The 21146-nt window shown below is 38.5% G+C and overlaps 1 protein-coding gene across 2 annotated transcripts in view; it reads right to left on the bottom strand.

Annotated features, from left to right (window-relative positions):
* Positions 1–21146, bottom strand: part of CNTN3 (contactin 3) — a 361804-nt gene that overhangs the window by 12831 nt on the left and 327827 nt on the right. For both annotated transcript variants that reach the window (XM_063630736.1, XM_055259312.2), the window contains one exon: positions 9918–10104. In XM_063630736.1, coding sequence (XP_063486806.1) covers positions 9918–10104 — 187 coding nt within the window. The remainder of the gene's footprint in view (positions 1–9917; positions 10105–21146) is intronic.

Genomic DNA, 21146 nt, shown 5'->3' with positions numbered 1-21146 from the left:
CTGGTAACCTATGAATGAAAACCTATCAGATTAACATCACATTTCTCAGGAGAAACCCTACAAGCTGGAAGGGATTGTGGCCCAATCTTCAGCCTCCTCAAACAAAACAATTATCAGCCAATAATTTTGTATCCAGCGAAACTAAGCATCATATAAAAGAAAGATATACAGTCTTTTTTCAGACAAATTGCCACTACAAGAACTGCTAAAAGGAGCTCTAAATCTTGAAGTAAATCCTGGAAACACATCAAAACAGAACCTCTTTAAAGCATAAATCTCAAAGGACCTATAAAACAAAAATACAATTTAAAACATAAAACCAAAACCCAAAAACCAAGGTACACAGGCAACAAATAGCACAATGAATGGAATAGTACCTCACAACTCAATGCTAACATTGAATTTAAATGGGCTAAATGCTCCACTTAAAAGATACAGAACTGCAGAATGGGTAAGAATTCGCCAAACAACTATCTGCTGCCTTCAAGAGACTCACCTAACACATAGGGACTCACAAAAAAACTTAAAGTAAAGGGCCTGGAAAAAGGCATTTCATGCAAATGGACACAAAAAGCAAGCAACAGTAGCTACTCATATCAAACAAAACAAACTTTAATGAAACTGAAGTTAAAAAAGATAAAGAGGGATATTATATAATGGTAAAAGGCCTTGTCCAATAGGAAAATATCACAATTCTAAACATATATGCACCTAACACTGCAGCTCCCAAATTTATAAAACAATTATTAATAGATCTAAGAAATGAGATAGACAGCCACACAATAATAGTGGGGGACTTCAATACTCCATGACAGCACTAGACAGTCATCAAGACATAAAGCTAACAAAGAAACAATGGTTTTAAACTATACTTTGGAACAAATGGACTTAACAGATATATACAGAACATTCCATCCAACAACCACAGAATACACATTCTATTCAACAGTGAAGGGAACTTTCTCAAAGATAGACCAAATGATAGGCTATGAAATGAGCTTCAATAAATTAAAAAATTGAAATTATATCAAGCACTCTCTCAGACCACAGTGGAATAAAACTGGAAATCAACTCCAAAAGGAACCTTTAAAACCATGCAAATACATGAAAAGTAACCTGCTCCTGAGGGATCATTGGGTCAAAAACGAAATCAAGACGGAAATTAAAAAATTATTCAAACTGAACAACAATACTGACACAACCTATCAAAACCTCTGGGATACGGCAAAGGCAATGCCAACAGAAAAGTTCATGGCTCTAAAAACCTACATAAAAAAGACTTAAAGAGCACAAACTGACAATCTAAGGTTACACCTCAAGGAACTAGAGAAACAAGAAGAAACCAAACCCAAACTCAGCAAAAGAAAGGAAATAACCAAAATCAGAGCAGAACTAAATGAAATTTAAACAATAGAAAAACACAAAAGATTAATGAAAAAAAATCTGGGTCTTCAAAAAAGATAAAATTGATAGACCATTGGCAAGATTAACAAAGAAAAGAGGAGAGAAAATCCAAATAACTTCATTAAGAAATGATACGGGAGATATTACAACTGACACCACACAAATACAAAAGATCATTCAAGGCAACTAGGAATACCTTTACTCACATAAACTAGAAAACCTAGAAGAGATGGGTAAATTCCTGGAAAGATACAACCCTCCTAGTTTAAATTAGGAAGAATTAGATACCCTGAACAGACCAATAACCAGCAGCAAGACTGAAATGGTAATTTAAAAATTACCAACTAAAAAAGTTCAGCAGCAGAAGGATTCACAGCAGAATTCTACCAGACATTCATTGGAACCAATCCTGTTTACACTATTCAGCAAGATAAAGAGTGAACCCTCCCTAATTCATTCTATGAAGCCAGCATCACCCTAATACTAACACCAGGAAAAGACATAACCAGACAAGAAAACTACAGACTGATACCCCCGATGAACATAGATGCTAAAATCCTTAACAAAATACTAGCTAACTGAATCCAACAACATAACAAAAAGATAACCCACCATGATCAAGTAGGTTTCACATCAGGGATGCAGCGATGTTTTAAAATACACAAGTCAATAAATGTGATACACCACATAAACAGAATTAAAAACAAAAATCACACGATCATCTCAGTAGATACAGAAAAAGCATTCAACAAAATCCAGCATCCCTTTATGATTAAAACTGTCAGCAAAATCAGCATACAACGGACATACCCCAATGTAACAAAAGCCATCTAAGACAAACCCACAGCCAAATTATATTGAATCGGGAAAAGTTGAAAGTATTCCCTCTGAGAACTGGAAAAAGACAAGGATGCCTACTCTCACCACTCCCCTTCAACTTAGTACTGGAAGTCCTAGCCAGAGCAATCAGGCAAGAAAAGGAAATAAAGGGCATCCAAATCAGTAAACAGGAAGTCAAACTGTCACTGTTTGCTGATGATATGATGGTTTACCTCAAAGACCCTAAAGAATCATCCAGAAAACTCCTAGAACTGATAAAATAATTCAGCAAAGTTTCCAGATACAAGATTAAGATACACAAATCAGTAGCTCTTCTACACACCAACAGTGACCAAGCAGAGAATCAATTCAAAAACTCAACCCCTTTTACAATAGCTGCCAAAAAAAAAAAACCACTTATGAATATACCTAACCAGGAGACGAAAGACCTCTACAAGGAAAACTACAAAACACTGCTGCAAGAAATCATAGATGGTGCAAACAAATGGAAACACATCCCATGCTCATGGATGGGTAGAATTAATATTGTGAAAATGATCATACTACCAAAAACAATCTACAAATTCAATGCAAACCCCATCAAAATACCACCATATTCTTCAAAGGATTACAAAAAACAATTCTGAAATTCATAGAGAATCAAAAAAGAGCCCACAAAGCCAGACTAAGCAAAAAGAACAAATCTAGAGGCATCACATTACCTGATTTCAAACTATACTATAAGGCCATAGTCACCAAAACAGCATGGTACTGGTACAAAAATAGGAGCACAGACCAATGGAGCAGAATAGACAACCCGGAAGTAAACCCAAATACTTACAGCCAACTGATCTCCAACAAAGGAAAAAAAAAATATAAAGTGGGGAAAAGATCCCCTCTTCAACAAACGGTGCTGGTATAATTGGCTAGCCACATGTAGGAGAATGAAACTGGATTCTCATCTCTCACCTTATACAAAAATCAACTCAAGATAGATTAAGGACTTAAATCTAATACCTGAAACTACAAAAATTCTAGAAGATAACATTGGGAAAATGCTTCTAAACATTAGCTTAGGCAAGAATTTCATGACCAAGAACCCAAAAGCAAATGCAATAAAAACAAAGATAAATAGCTGGAACTTAATTAAACTAAAGAGCTTTTGTATGGCAAAAGGAACAGTCAGCAGAGTAAACAGACAACCTAAAGAGTAGGAGAAAATCTTCACAATCTAGTCATCTGACAAAGGACTAATATCCAAGGACTAATATCCAGAATGTACAACAAACTAAAATCAGCAGGAAAAAAAAACAAAAAATCCCATACAAAAGTGAGTGAAGGACATGAACACACAATTCTCTAAAGAAAATATACAAATGGCCAACAAACATATGAAAAAATGCTCAACACCACTAATGATCAAGGAATGCAAATCAAAACCACAATGCAGTATCACCTTACTCCTACAAGAATGACCATCAATAAAAAATCAAAAAACAGTACACGTTGGTGTGGATGCAGTGATCAGGGAACACTTCTACACTGCTGGTGGAAATGCAAACTAGTACAACCACTGTGGAAAACAGTGTGGAGATTCCTAATGAACAAAAGTAGCACCACTATTTGATCCAGCAATCCCACTACTGGGTATCTACCTAGAGCAAAAAAAGCCATTATATGAAAAAAATACTTGCACATGCATGTTTACAGTAGCACAATTCACAATTGCAAAAGTGTGGAATCCATCCAAATGTCCATCAATCAATGAGTGGATAAAGAAACTGTGAGATATATATATATATATATATATATATATATATATATATATATATGATGGAATATTACTCAGCTATAAAAAGGAATGAATTAACGGCATTCACAGTGACCTGGATGAGATAGTAGACTATTATTCTAAATGAAGTAACTCAGGAATGGAAAACCAAACATCGTATGTTCTCATTGATATGTGGGAGCTAGCTATGAGGACGCAAAGGCGTAAGAATGATACAATGGACTTTCGGGACTTGGGGGGAAGTTTGGGAGGGGGATAAGGGACAGAAGACTACAAATTGGGTGCAGTGTATACCGCTTAGGGGATGGATGCACCACAATCTCACAAATCACCACTAAAAAACTTACTCATATGACCAAAAACCACCTGTATCCCACTAATCTATGGAAAAATAATAATAAAATAAAAGTCACAACAATTGAACTCATGGACAGAGAGAGTAGAAGGATGATTACCAGGAGCTGGGAAGGGTAGCGAGGGATTTGGGGTGAGGGGGATAAGTGGAGATTAATGGGGACAAAAAATAGAATGACTAAGACCTACTATTTGATAGCATAACAGGGCGACTATAGTCAATAATAACTGTACATTTTTATATAACTTAAAGAGTGTAATTATATTGTTTGCAATTCAATGGCTAAATGTTTGAGGGGATGGATACTTCATTCTTCCTGATGTGCTTATTTCACATTGCATATCTGTATCAAAAGATCTCATGTACTCCATAAATATATACACCTACAATGTACCCACAAAAATTAAAAAACAAATAAAAAAAGTTGAATTAAAAAAAAAGGCATACCTACTTGATTTCCTCACATTCAGGTAACTGATTTTGGCTCCACTTACATGGACGAGCATTTCATTTGGAAAAGCAAAGACTCAAATGCAAAAGTGATTGTATCATTTGGCATTCTTCTTTTTCCCCAAGTATACTCACACATATAATAATTAGCAAAGGCATAAAAATATAGAATCCCCTTGCCCCAGGGGAGTCTGGGTGTCTGTTTCAGGCCAGGCTGGTCCAGTTTTTCTCACAACTGGAAACAACAGTTGGTTGTTTGCCCAAGATGAATCAATGAGAAGCCTACTTAGCTCTGGGTAGAATAATCAGAAAGAAGCTGCCCACTTTTCTGTGTGATTGGCCGAGAGACAACAGTCCTCTTGAGGTGCTGGTGGCAATCTTTCTACCACGAAGAATGAACTTGGTTAGAGTGATGATGCCACGGAGCAGAGACAGTGATGGAGAGAGTCATTGTTCAACAAATACTTATTGGGCACTGACTATGATTACTTAAACACTGGAGTAGAGCTCTGGGAACACAGCAATGATCAAACCAGGCCATAGCTCTGCCCTGAAGGGGCTGACACTCCGGCTAAGGCAGGACACAACGATGTCCTGGGGATACAACGATGAAGTGAGTAGCCATGAGATACAGTATGTGTGGTGGCTCTGAGGCTATGCACAAGGATAAAGCAGGGAAAGAGACGAGGGCATCAGGAAAGGTGGAGCTGCAGTCAGGTGGCACCCAGGTGATATCTGAGTGACGACGTGGAAGAGATGGGGGAGTGCATTATGTGGGTATCTGGAGGAAGAGCTTTCGACATAGAGGAAACAGTACATGCAGAGGTCCTGAAGTAAAGTGGAATGAGCAAGGTGGAAAAGAATAGGAAATAAGTCAGAGCAGAGACTGAGGAGTGGACTGTCTAAGGCCTCATTGGGCATTTTAAGGATTTAGCATTTACCTGGAGTGGGATGGGAAGCGACAAAAAGGTTCTGAACAGGGAAGTGACATTATCAGGATGTCAAGGCAAAGGCAGAAACAGTGAGAGGCCATTGCCCTGATCTACAGGAGAGAGTTGGAGGCAGCTTGCCTTGCTGTGGCAGCAGTGTAAAATGTGGTATATTTTATTTTTTATTTTTATTATTATTTTTTGAGACAGGGTTTTAGTCTGTTGCCCACGCTGAAGTACACTGGCACAATTATGGTTCACTGCAGCTCGGATCGATCTCCTAGGCTCAAGCAATCCTCCCACCTCAGCCTCCTGAGTAGCTGGGAGTACAGGCACACACCACCACACCTGGTTAATTCTCATATTTTTCTCTGTCTCAGCATAGTGAGACAGTGTCACTATGTTGCCCAGGCTGGTCTCGAACTCCTGGGCTCAAGCAATCATCCCACCTTGGCTTCCCAAAGTGTTGGGATTATAGGCGTGAGTCCTCGTGCCTGGCCAGAAGTGGTAAATTCTTGATAAATCTAGAAGTAAGATTCTGGATCTAGTGTAGGGTATGAGAGAAAATGACTCCAGGGTGACTCTGAGATTTTTGGCTTGAGTAACTGAAACATTGGAGTGGAATTTATGGAAATGGGGACCATCACAGAAGAGAGAGGATTTAAATGGGTTGGAGGGAGAACCAAGAATTCAGTTTTATTAAATTTGAGATCTCATTACATGATTCTGGCGAATGTTGTTTGAGTGTCTGGATCCATTCATACTGAATGTCAGAATTACCACTTGAATTTTTGATTATACAAAGCAGAATATTTATCCTACAGATTATCTCTTGAAACTCAACATAAAATTCTCAATGTTTCTTTTTAGAAACTAATGCAACTTATCATTTTTAAGCCATCTGCAAATTTTCTTCATCAGTCCCTTGAGATGAAAGATGTTGTTGAGAGTTTGCTCTCTTTCGGTGGCAAGTGACAGAAACCCATCTTAGATTACTTAAAGAGGCTAATTAGTGTTTAACTTAAAAATGCTTTTAAAAAAACACAAGTATTTGGATATCAAAAATTAAGTGTTTAATGGAAGCTACAGTACTTGAGAATCCTTGTGTTACTTTACATTAATCAGAAATATCATCTAAAATCTGTACTGATTTAAAGACTTGCATACAAAATTCCATAATGATGAGTACATGAAACTTGCACATTTTAAGTGAGATGGTAAAGAACTGTAGCATGTTTTGAATTTGCAATGTGCAGTCAAGAGGAAGTACATTTGATTAATAATAGCACTTGAGGTTTGGCTTGCTTCTTTAGGTTTCATTCATCCATTCAACATTTAATATGCTGCTCCTATGTGCTGGGTTTGTGCTGGGCACTGTGGCTGGGTAAATGAGACACAGAAGGACTCTTTCCCTGTAAAATTTAGAATCCATAGGGGAAGAGCGATAGCAAGCAGGTAATCAAAAATGTTCTTTCTGCTCTTTACGCCGAGGCAGACGAGTAATTCTCTTCATAGTGATAATCAAAAGAGCCTTACCAAAATTTTAAATAGGATTTGCAGTTAAACCATGTCAAAGCTTAGGAAGACTATTTAGAGCTACCAGTAACAATACTATTAATGGCTCTAAGAGATTCTGTTTTACTTGAAATTTTGGTGCATATTTAAAAATTATTAACATAAAATTTAAAAATTAACATATGTTCTTTATATGCCATTTTAGGATGACTGGGGATTTTAATGATGTATATGAATTTCCCACCCAACGTAGGAAATTGTCCTTAATAACATCTACAGATCAACCTAAAGACTCTGGATGAACTCCTATTATTCAGTTGAATAATAGCAGAACATTGTTTTTGAGAGATTTCGTTCAGTTGCTGGATTTCCCATCAAACTAAAGCTCCATGAGCAGAGAAGCCATGACCACCTGTGATCATCTTACCCAGTTCCTGAGCACAGAGCAAAATCACAATAAATAAAGGTATTGAATGAGTGAAGAAATTCTAGCAATATGGTTGAAAGAGAGGATACCATAGTGGTTAAGACTATGGATGTGGATGCCCATCCTGTTACTTACTCTGCAATCTCAGTACAGTTACAAAACCTCCATATGCCTCAGCTTCCTCCTCTCTAAAGTAAGCATACTAATACCTTCAAGTCATGATATTGCTGTGGGAATTAAGAAACAATACATGAAAATGACTTAGAACCATGACTGGAAATTGCTCAGTAAGTGTCAACCATAATTATCAGCATCACTGTTTTGTGCAAATTTCTACTTTGGATTGGGCATTTATACGCTATCTCTAAATTATAAAGGGATTTTGCTTCTTTTTAAAATTTTCATTCATTCATTGTACATTATCATGACATTTCTATTGATTTCTAATCAGTTTCTTCCTTCTGTCTTACTAATCCACTAAGTTATTCACTGATACCACCATGATGTTACACTGCCTTTTACAATCATAATTTCCTAGCAAGTAATCACATCAATTATTAAGTCAGAGAAAAGAGCCAGACAAACTTGTTTGCATATATTTTTGCAATCAGAATCTTTGATTGATGCTGTGTTTGGAATATATAAGTAATGATGTATATTTAGACCATATTAATTCAGTAAGAATTGTTGAGAAAACCAAATATGTTTAGTAAAGGGTTGTAAATACAGAATTTTTTTGTTTCTGTATTTCTAAACCCATGTGCTCTTTGGTCTAACAGGAACCAAGTGGTATGAAAAACAGGTAGATTAGACTTCCTATAATAATTAGATAAGGATCATGTTAAATTGTTACATTAGTCTGTTGCTTACAAATGGGTCTTGCTATAGAAATTCAAATGGTTTGTTGCTAAATTTGTGCTCTGCAATGCTCATTGTACTAGCTAATTGTAAGCCACACTCTTTTTTCCATAGCTAATACAAAGATAAACACACAAACTTCTCTAATCAAATTTACACTTGCTAATTAACATCTGAAGTAGTAGAATTATGTCTTACGTTACTTTAAGTTAACCATAAAAAATGCTAGCCAATCATATTCAATTTTATATTATTGGAGTTCTTTGCAATTTTAGACAAAAAAGCATGTTTTCAAACATCGGAAATGATATGGAAACAGAAATGCATCAACAAAATTAGCAACCTAGCATAAAAATTGTCTCATTCTTACATAAAGTTAGTTAAGCAAACATTTTTATTCAATTAAGAAATTTGAAAAATAAATTAAGAAAACAATTTTCTGCAAGTAAAAGTATGGTATCACTGTGCGTAAGTTACCTAATCCCTTCAAGCCATACTTCTATCACCTTTAAAATAGCGAAAATAATGGCACCTACCTCTTGGGAGCAGTTATGAGGATTAAATGTGGGAATGAGCATAAATTACTTGGGATACATAATGTTTTCAATCACTATTAGCTATGATGAGGGCAATGACAATAGTAACTTAAACATTTGCATTGTGAGTAAGTACCAATAAAACAATAAAACACAATGATTAAATGTATACTATGCTATTAGATTAACTGAAATATGTGTGCAACATTCCCAAATTGTAAATCACTGACTTTCTTGTAGACTAATATCATTGTAACTCATGACCGCAGCTGGCAAATTTACCTGTGAATACACAGCTAACAAAAACTCAGCTCTGAAAGCAACACTGACAACTCTGGTTAGATTTTTTAAAGTATCAACACATTCACAGGACCATCATCTTTTGCTGATAACCATTTAATGTACATTGTCATTTTTTGAATTATGTAGAAAAGAAAGATAAAGAAGGAAAAATCACTCTTGATTCTTCGGCATTAATTTTAACTTATTCATGCTTATCAGAAATCCTTAAGCTTTGGGAAACTAAAAATATATGAAAATAAACCCAACTAAGCATATCTTATTTTAAAAGAAAAGGGGATAGATTTAACCTAACACCCCACACTAAGATTTTTTCAGAAGGTGCACATTCATTTTCACACTCTACCTAAAGATTTAGGAATATCATGAAGATAAAGGTATGTGTGGCTCTGAGTTTTAAGGTTTTGGAGTTAGGTTTATATAATCTAGTGAGACTAATGACTTGGGTTGTCCATTTCAAATAACAGAGAAGGCTATCATTTTTAATGCAAACTATTTTCCCTACCATTCAAAGAAATCAGAATATACTTACGCGTTTTCTTGGTGGTTACATTAACTGTGGCGCTAAACGGCCCGGAGCCGGCGCTGTTGTAAGCCCGGACAGCCGTGTAATAGGCCAGGTTGCTCTTCAGGCCCTGTAGTCTGGCTGATGTCTCATTTCCTGCCACTTTCACCTTACTGGATGATTCCTCCTTTCCACCACCATTCCAGTACCGCACCTGGTGGGCGGAAGACACCAAACATGTGAAGGCTTAAAAAAATTCTGCCCTTTCCATTAAGTGATTTTCATTAAAATGGGCACTGATTTATTTCCTGATTTGTTCAACAAATATTTACTGAAGACCTACTATGTGCTAGGTGCTGCGTTAGGCTGTGTGTCACAGCAGTGAAGACAGACAAAAGGGACTCTAGGAGGAGAAAAATAATGAACGAATAAATACATGAACCAGATAAATTCAAACAGAACAAGTGCTGAGCAAGCCAGACTATGAGATTATAAGTGGGAGAATGAAGGGGAGATATATATATATATATATATATATATATATATATATATATATATATATATGTAAAAAATTAAAAATAGGAACAAAGTGTTATTAATATTGCCAATTTTCTGTAAGTATTACTGTGTTCTATACAATTTTGTTCAAAAATGTTTACATAAGCCAGATCATTTTTTAAAAATGTGGAAAAAAGAAATACAAAAGATAACCTCGTTTTCCTTCTTAGTTGTGTTTTGGATTTAAACAGTCAAAGTACTACAACTGAAAGAACAGACTATCTCTATGCTAATCTGGATTCGACAGGCACAACTACAGTACAGGGATGGAGAAGAAAAAGTGTCTAGGCTGAAGGAACAAAATTTGGAAGTGTAACTGTTCAGAAAAGAGTGAACGTAAGGTTGACAGAAGATGAAGGTAGCATCTACGAAAGATAAGCAGAGAGACAAATATTACAAAGCATACGAGGAACCCTGCTAGCAAGAAAATGTCAGCAGACCCAACCAGTGGAAGACAAGATGGAATACGCTGATCTGAAACAAATTTTAAAATAACTCTGTTTAAAATGTCTAGATTTACTAAAGAAGAAACTGAATCTACTATGCAATGACAGAAGATTTAAAAAAAAATCAGATTTGAAAAATAACACGCAGGGCTCTTAGACCTAAAAAATTACAATTATTAAAAAAATAAAATCAGTGATAGAATTAAGCTGAAGACTTATGGTGGAAAAGGGAATTAATTAACCCAGAACAGAGCCCGTATAAAGAAATAAACATTACAAAAGCAAAGTTAAGAGACACTGAAGGTAGAATGAAAAGTTCTAACTGGAGTTCCAGAAGGAGAGACTGAGGAAAAACCAATATTCAAAGGGAAAAAGGCTGATAATTTTCCAGAACTGAAGAAACGCAGCAATTTTCCTACTGCAAATTCACTCTGAGTTTAGAGCAGGAAAAATAAAAGGCAAACCCACTCCAGGGGAGAGGGTTGTTAAGACTGAATTGTGGTTCGCAGTCATTTTTCATTGCTGGACACCTGAGAGATACAGGCTATCTTCTTGAGCAGTGGTGGGTGACTATGCCTTGGTTTGCCAGTGAGGATGTGCACCTGGGACAGGAATTAACTGCATTTCCTCACCCAGCAGACAGCAGGAGGGAAAGGATGTCAAGGTGGATTCACACACCTGAGGCAGAGGCTTGTCTGTCTTGGTTATCACCATATCTTTAACTGCTCGGAGCAAAGCCTGTACATACCAACCATTAACTGCTGTTGAATTTTTTATTATTATTATTATACTTTAAGTTTTAAGGTACATGTGCACAGTGTGCAGGGTTTGTTACATATGTATCCATGTGCCATGTTGGTGTGCTGCACCCATTAACTCGTCATTTAGCATTAGGTATATCTCCTAGTGCTCTCCCTCCCCCCTTCCCCCACCCCACAACAGTCCCCTGAGTGTGATGTTCCCCTTCTTGTGTCCATGTGTTCTCATTGTTCAATTCCCACCTATGAGTGAGAACATGCGGTGTTTGGTTTTTTGTCCTTGCGATAGTTTACTGAGAATGATGGTTTCCAGTTTCATCCATGTCCCTACAAAGGACATGAACTCATCATTTTTTATGGCTGCATAGTATTCCATGGTGTATATGTGCCACATTTTCTTAATCCAGTCTATCGTTGTTGGACATTTGGGTTGGTTCCAAGTCTTCGCTATTGTGAATAGTGCCGCAATAAACATACGTGTGCATGAGTCTTTATAGCAGCATGATTTATAGTCCTTTGGGTATATACCCAGTAATGGGATGGCTGGGTCAAATGGTATTTCTAGTTCTAGATCCCTGAGGAATCGCCACACTGACTTCCACAATGGTTGAATTAGTTTACAGTCCCACCAACAGTGTAAAAGTGTTCTTATTTCTCCACATCCTCTCCAGCACCTGTTGTTTCCTGACTTTTTAATGATGGCCATTCTAACTGGTGTGAGATGGTATCTCATTGTGGTTTTGATTTGCATTTCTCTGATGGCCAGTGATGATGAGCATTTTTGCATGTGTTTTTTGGCTGCATAAATGTCTTCTTTTGAGAAGTGTCTGTTCATGTCCTTTGCCCACTTTTTGATAGGGTTGTTTGTTTTTTTCTTGTAAATTTGTTTCAGTTTGTTGTAGATTCTGGATATTAGCCCTTTGTCAGATGAGTAGGTTGTGAAAATTTTCTCCCATTTTGTAGGTTGCCTGTTCACTCTAACAGTAGTTTCTTTTGCTGTGCAGAAGCTCTTTAGTTTAATTAGATCCCATTTGTCAATTTTGGCTTTTGTTGCCATTGCTTTTGGTGTTTTAGACATGAAGACCTTGCCCATGCCTATGCCCTGAATGGTATTGCCTAGGTTTTCTTCTAGGGTTTTTATGGTTTTAGGTCCAACATGTAAGTCTTTAATCCATCTTGAATTAATTTTTGTATAAGGTATAAGGAAGGGATCTAGTTTCAGCTTTCTACATACGGCTAGCCAGTTTTCCCAGCACCATTTATTAAATAGGGAATCCTTATCCCATTGCTTGCTTTTGTCAGGTTTGTCAAAGATCAGATAGTTGTAGATGTGAGGCATTATTTCTGAGGGCTCTGTTCTGTTCCATTGATCTGTGTCTCTGTTAATTGTTGGATGACCTGAATATAGTTTAAAAATGCCTCCCTCCTTCCTATGGCAGAGATTCACCAGGCTATGTACTCAAGTCTCAATACTGTATTCATCCATGAGACATCAAAACTCCAATTTCTTGATAAGGCAATACAATTTTTTTTTTCCTTCAGAATCATAAAACCATTTCACAAACCAATATATTTTTATTTGGGTAAGTAAACAGAAACACAGTTGAGAAATATCAGAATTAAAAATATCCCTATTAGTTCCAGTAATTTGATTTTTTCCAAAAAAGAATGTTCCTATTGTGAAGAGTCCTTAATACCACTGCATCAGAGATGTCACTCAATTTAAATTTAAAAATGAAATGCAGCTTGTAAAAATAATCTATTAAAATGGCATTGTTCAGCCATTAAAGAATAGGTATTATATCAGAAATACTCTTTTAATAGACAAAAAGAATTATATTCATACTTACAGATTTTCAAAACAAATATTTTAACTTAGCAGTTAGACCAGACACATTTAAATAAATAGAAAGCAGGTAAAAATGCATTAAAGGTCTTTTAGGAAGACAACTCCAGATCTGTCTTCCACTCTTCTTCACTCTGCTCTCAGTCCCTAGGAGAGCTGACTGGTATGAACTATTGTCAGTCTGGCTCCTTTGCCCTGTGGCTTCTAGCTGGGTGTAGGTAATAGGATGCTGGTGATGGGAGGGTGGAAGCAAAGAGAGGCTGGGATATTTATTACCCTGCATTCCCTAATGCTGAGCCACCATTTGGTACGGAATATCTTTGCCTAATAAAGAATACAGCACCATTTAGGCAACCCTCACTCACGAAAGGCTACTGCTATGGCTCTCTCCAGTAAAACCAACCCTTTGACCCTCTTCAAAAGTCTGCATTATACTCACTTGAATGCATTTTTGCCTGTCATATTTATTTCAGTATGCCTCAATTGTCTGTATCCTATTTTCCCATGTGCATTTAACTTGTGCTAGAGTGAATTCTTTGCCTGATTGCAGGGAATTAGACCTAATGCATACGTCTTTTTTTTTACAGTGAGATTTTCAGAGTCTCAAAAAAGTACTCACATATTTGACATCCTTTTTCTTTTCTTTTTTCTTTTTCTTTTTTTTTTTGATACACAGTCTCACTGTGTTGCTCAGGCTGGAGTGCAGTGGCACGATCTTGGCTCACTGCAATCTCCACCTCCTGGGATCAAGCAATTATCCTGCTTCAACCTTCTGAATAGCAGGGATTATAGGTGCCCGCCACCATGCCTGGCTAATTTTTGTTTTTTTAGTAGAGACAGGGTCTCTCACCATGTTGGCCATCCTGGACTCGAACTCCTGACCTAAGGTGATCCACCCTCCTCGGCCTCCCAAAGCGCTGGGATTACAAGTGTGAGCCACTACGCCTGGCCTACATCATCTTTCATTCTAATTGAAATATTAGGAAGGGGTGGGGCCAAGATGGCCGAATAGGAACAGCTCCAGTCTCCAGCTCCCAGCCCGAGCGACACAGAAGACTGGTGATTTCTGCATTTCTGCTTGAGGTACCTGTTTCATCTCACTAGGGAGTGCCAAACAGTGGGTGCAGGACAGTCGGTGAAGCGCACGGTGCGCCAGCCGAAGCAGGTCGAGGCACTGCCTCACTCGGGAAGCGCAAGGGGTCAGGGAGTTCCCTTTCCTAGTCAAAGAAAGGGGTAACAGACGGCACCTGGAAAATAGGGTCAGTCCCACCCTCATACTGCGCTTTCCCAACGGGCCTGGAAAACGGCACACTAGGAGATTGTATCCCGCACCTGGCTCGGAGGGTCCTATGCCCACGGAGTCTCCCTGGTTGCTAGCACAGCAGTCTGAGATCAAGCTGCAAGGCGGCAGCGAGGCTGGGGGAGGGGCGCCCGCCATTGCCCAGGCTTGCTTAGGTAAACAAAGCAGCCAGGAAGCTCGAACTGGGTGGAGCCCACCACAGCTCAAAGAGGCCTGCCTGCCTCTGTAGGCTCCACCTCTGGGGGCAGGGCACAGACAAACAAAAAGTCAGCAGGAATCTCCAGAGACTTAAATGTCCCTGTCTGACTGACAGCTTTGAAGAGAGTAGTGGTTCTCCCAGCACGCAGCTGGAGATCTGAGAACGGACAGACTGCCTCCTAAAGTGGGTCCCTCACCCCTGAGCAGCCTAACTGGGAGGCACCCCCCCAGTAGGGAAAGACTGACACCTCACTGGGCCGGTCACTCCTCTGAGACAAAACTTCCAGAGGAACTATCAGACAGCTGAATTTGTGGTCTCACGAAAATCCGCTGTTCTGCAGCCACCGCTGCTGACACCCAGCCAAACAGGGTATGGAGTGGACCTCTAGTAAACTCCCACAGACCTGCAGCTAAGGGTCCTGTCTGGTAGAAGGAAAACTAACAAACAGAAAGGACATCCACACCAAAAACCCATCTGTACATCACCATCATCAAAGCCCAAAAGTAGATAAAACCGCAAAGATGGGGAAAAAACAGAGCAGAAAAACTGGAAACTCTAAAAAACAGAGCACCTCTCCTCCTCCAAAGGAACGCAGTTCCTCACCAGCAACGGAACAAAGCTGGATGGAGGATGACTTTGACGAGTTGAGAGAAGAAGGCTTCAGACGAACAAACTACTCTGAGCTACGGGAGGAAATTCAAAACAATAGCAAAGAAGTTAAAAACTTTGAAAAAAAATTAGAAGAATGGATAACTAGAATAACCAATGGAGAGAAGGGCTTAAAGGAGATGATGGAGCTGAAAGCCAAGTTTCGAGAACTACGTGAAGATTGCAGAAGCCTCAGTAGCAGATGCGATCAACTGGAAGAAAGGGTATCGCTGATGGAAGATGAAATGAATGAAATGAAGCGAGAAGGGAAGTCTAGAGAAAAAAGAATAAAAAGAAATGAACAAAGCCTCCAAGAAATTTGGGACTATGTGAAACGACCAAACCTACGTCTGATTGGTGTACCTGAAAATGACGGGGAGAATGGAACCAAGTTGGAAAACACTCTGCAAGATATTATCCAGGAGAACTTCCCCAATCTAGCAAGGCAGGCCAACGTTCAGATTCAGGAAATACAGAGAACGCCACAAAGATACTCCTCGAGAAGAGCAACTCCAAGACACATAATTGTCAGATTCACCAAAGTTGAAACGAAGGAAAAAATGTTAAGGGCAGCCAGAGAGAAAGGTCGGGTTACCCACAAAGGGAAGCCCATCAGACTAACAGCTGATCTCTCAGCAGAAACTCTACAAGCCAGAAGAGAGTGGGGGCCGATATTCAACATTCTTAAAGAAAAGAACTTTCAACCCAGAATTTCCTATCCAGCCAAACTAAGCTTCATAAGTGAAGGAGAAATAAAATACTTTACAGACAAGCAAACGCTGAGTGATTTTGTCACCACCAGGCCTGCCCTAAAAGAGCTCCTGAAGTAAGCACTAAACATGGAAAGGAACAATCGGTACCAGCCACTGCAAAAACATGCCAAATTATAAAGACCATCGAGGCTAGGAAGAAACTTCATCAACTAACGAGCAAAATAACCAACTAACATCATAATGACAGGATCAGATTCACACATAACAATATTAACGTTAAATGTAAATGGGCTAAATGCTCCAATTAAAAGACACAGACTGGCAAACTGGATAAGGAGTCAGGACCCATCAGTGTGCTGTATTCAGGAAACCCATCTCACGTGCAGAGACACACATAGACTCAAAATAAAGGGATGGAGGAAGATCTATCAAGCAACTGGAAAACAAAAAAAGGCAGGGGTTGCAATCCTAGTCTCTGATAAAATAGACTTTAAACCAATAAAGATCAAAAGAGACAAAGAAGGCCATTACATAATGGTAAAGGGATCAATTCAACAAGAAGAGCTAACTATCCTAAATATATATGCACCCAACACAGGAGCACCCAGATTCATAAAGCAAGTCCTGAGTGACCTACAAAGAGACTTAGACTCCCACACAATAATAATGGGAGACTTTAACACCCCACTGTCAACATTAGACAGATCAACGAGACAGAAAGTTAACAAGGATATCCAGGAATTGAACTCAGCTCTGCAAAAAGTGGACCTAATAGACATCTACAGAACTCTCCACCCCAAATCAACAGAATATACATTTTTTTCAACACCACACCACACCTATTCCAAAATTGACCACATAGTTGGAAGTAAAGCTCTCCTCAGCAAATGTAAAAGAACAGAAATTATAACAAACTGTCTCTCAGACCACAGTGCAATCAAACTAGAACTCAGGATTAAAAAACTCACTCAAAACCGCCCAACTACATGGAAACTAAACAACCTGCTCCTGAATGACTATTGGGTACATAATGAAATGAAGACAGAAATAAAGATGTTCTTTGAAACCAATGAGAACAAAGACACAACATACCAGAATCTCTGGGCCACATTCAAAGCAGTGTGTAGAGGGAAATTTATAGCACTAAATGCCCACAAGAGAAAGCAGGAAAGATCCAAAATTGACACCCTAACATCACAATTAAAAGAACTAGAAAAGCAAGAGCAAACACATTCAAAAGCTAGCAGAAAGCTAGAAATAACTAAAATCAGAGCAGAACTGAAGGAAATAGAGACACAAAAAACCCTTCAAAAAATTAATGAATCCAGGAGCTGGTTTTTTGAAAAGATCAACAAAATTGATGGACCGCTAGCAAGACTAATAAAGAAGAAAAGAGAGAAGAATCAAATAGATGCAATAAAAAACGAAAAAGGGGATATCACCACCGATCCCACAGAAATACAATCTACCATCAGAGAATACTACAAACACCTCTATGCAAATAAACTAGAAAATCTAGAAGAAATGGATAAATTCCTCGACAAATACACCCTCCCAAGACTAAATCAGGAAGAAGTCGAATCTCTGAATAGACCAATAACAGGTTCTGAAATTGTGGCAATAATCAATAGCTTACCAACCAAAAAGAGTCCAGGACCTGATGGATTCACAGCTGAATTCTACCAGAGGTACAAGGAGGAACTGGTACCATTCCTTCTGAAACTATTCCAATCGATAGAAAAAGAGGGAATCCTCCCTAACACATTTTATGAAGCCAGCATCGTCCTGATACCAAAGCCAGGCAGAGACACAACCAAAAAAGAGAATTTTAGACCAATATCCTTGATGAACATTGATGCAAAAATCCTCAATAAAATACTGGCAAACCGAATCCAGCAGCACATCAAAAAGCTTATACACCATGATCAAGTGGGCTTCATCCCTGGGATGCAAGGCTGGTTCAACATACGCAAATCAATAAATGTAATCCAGCATATAAACAGAACCAAAGACAAAAACCACATGATTATCTCAATAGATGCAGAAAAGGCCTTTGACAAAATTCAACAACCCTTCATGCTAAAAACTCTCAATAAATTAGGTATTGATGGGATGTATCTCAAAATAATAAGAGCTATCTACGACAAACCCACAGCCAATATCATACTGAATGGGCAAAAACTGGAAGCATTCCCTTTGAAATCTGGCACAAGACAGGGATGCCCTCTCTCACCACTCCTATTCAACATAGTGTTGGAAGTTCTGGCCAGGGCAATCAGGCAGGAGAAGGAAATAAAGGGTATTCAATTAGGAAAAGAGGAAGTCAAACTGTCCCTGTTTGCAGATGACATGATTGTATATCTAGAAAATCCCATTGTCTCAGCCCAAAATCTCCTTAAGCTGATTAGCAACTTCAGCAAAGTCTCAGGATACAAAATCAATGTACAAAAATCACAAGCATTCTTGTACACCAATCACAGACAAACAGAGAGCCAAATCATGAGTGAACTCCCATTCACAATTGCTTCAAAGAGAATAAAATACCTAGGAATCCAACTTACAAGGGATGTGAAGGACCTCTTCAAGGAGAACTACAAACCACTGCTCAATGAAATAAAAGAGGATACAAACAAATGGAAGAACATTCCATGCTCATGGGTTGGAAGAATCAATATCGTGAAAATGGCCATACTGCCCAAAGTAATTTATAGATTCAATGCCATGCCCATCAAGCTACCAATGACTTTCTTCACAGAATTGGAAAAAACTACTTTAAAGTTCATATGGAACCAAAAAAGAGCCCGCATCGCCAAGTCAATCCTAAGCCAAAAGAACAAAGCTGGAGGCATCACGCTACCTGACTTCAAACTATACTACAAGGCCACAGTAACCAAAACAGCATGGTACTGGTACCACAACAGAGTTATAGATCAATGGAACAGAACAGAGCCCTCAGAAATGATGCCGCATAGCTACAACTATCTGATCTTTGACAAACCTGACAAAAACAAGAAATGGGGAAAGGATTCCCTATTTAATAAATGGTGCTGGGAAAACTGGCTAGCCATATGTAGAAAGCTGAAACTGGATCCCTTCCTTACACCTCATACAAAAATTAATTCAAGATGGATTAAAGACTTAAATGTTAGACCTAAAACCATTAAAATCCTACAAGAAAACCTAGGCAATACCATTCAGGACATAGGCGTGGGCAAGGACTTCATGTCTAAAACACCAAAAGCAATGGCAACAAAAGCCAAAATTGACAAATGGGATCTCATTAAACTAAAGAGCTTCTGCACAGCAAAAGAAACTACCATCAGAGTGAACAGGCAACCTACAGAATGGGAGAAAATTTTTGCAACCTACTCATCTGACAAAGGGCTAATATCCAGAATCTACAATGAACTCAAACAAATTAACAAGAAAAAAACAAACAACCCCGTCAAAAAGTGGGCAAAGGACATGAACAGACAATTCTCAAAAGAAGACATTTATGCAGCCAAAAAACACATGAAGAAATGCTCATCATCACTGGCCATGAGAGAAATGCAAATCAAAACCACAGTGAGATACCATCTCACACCAGTTAGAATGGCCATCATTAAAAAATCAGGAAACAACAGGTGCTGGAGAGGATGTGGAGAAATAGGAACACTTTTACACTGTTGGTGGGACTGTAAACTAGTTCAACCATTGTGGAAGTCAGTGTGGCGATTCCTCAGGGATCTAGAACTAGAAATACCATTTGACCCAGCCATCCCATTACTGGGTATACACCCAAAGGGCTATAAATCATGCTGCTATAAAGACACATGCACACGTATGTTTATTGTGGCACTATTCACAATAGCAAGGACTTGGAACCAACCCAAATGTCCAACAACGATAGACTGGATTAAGAAAATGTGGCACATATACACCATGGAATACTATGCAGCCATAAAAAATGATGAGTTCATGTCCTTTGTAGGGACATGGATGAAACTGGAAACCATCATTCTCAGTAAACTATCGCAAGGACAAAAAACCAAACACCGCATGTTCTCACTCATAGGTGGGAATTGAACAATGAGAACTCATGGACACAGGAAGGGGAACATCACATTCCGGGGACTGTTGGGGGGTGGGGGGAGGGAGAAGGGACAGCATTAGGAGATATACCTAATGCTAAATGACGAGTTAATGGGTGCAGGAAATCAACATGGCACATGGATACATATGTAACAAACCTGCACATTGTGCACATGTACCCTAAAACCTAAAGTATAATAAATAAATGAAAAAAAAAAAAAAAAAAAAGAAATATTAGGAACACATTCCGTACAGCTGTTTGGAACAGGAGGCTGGAAGAAGGCATCAATGACGTTTAAGTTTGGCATTCTATTATGGCACATTAATTACATTCTTCTGCCAAACTTAAAAAAAAGGTTGATTCCTCCACAATATGCTAATCTGTGTCATTTCACAAGTGTAGACTTGGTTTAATCATTTATCAAGATCATTCTCCCAAATTTGGTTCTTTCAAAACAGAGGACTTTAAAGAAATGCACTGTAGATACTGCACTAGAACGTGGGAGCTTTCATTCCTCAGGCACCCAGGATCCATGAACTTAAAGGCTTCTGCCTCTCTTCATCATGTCTGTATCTCTTGTTCCTACCCAAAAGGGCACCAGAAAAGATCTGAGCCTGAGTGTAACGGCTTAGCTGATGAAATAAATTGGAGCCCAGGGAAATGAGCTTCTCAACTACTGCTTGGTCAAATCAGAAAGAAAATTAGTCTAGATG

Source organism: Symphalangus syndactylus, chromosome 21 (assembly GCF_028878055.3).
Source record: "Symphalangus syndactylus isolate Jambi chromosome 21, NHGRI_mSymSyn1-v2.1_pri, whole genome shotgun sequence".
Taxonomy (NCBI): Eukaryota; Metazoa; Chordata; class Mammalia; order Primates; family Hylobatidae; genus Symphalangus; species Symphalangus syndactylus.
This window is presented reverse-complemented; position numbering and strand designations above follow the sequence as displayed.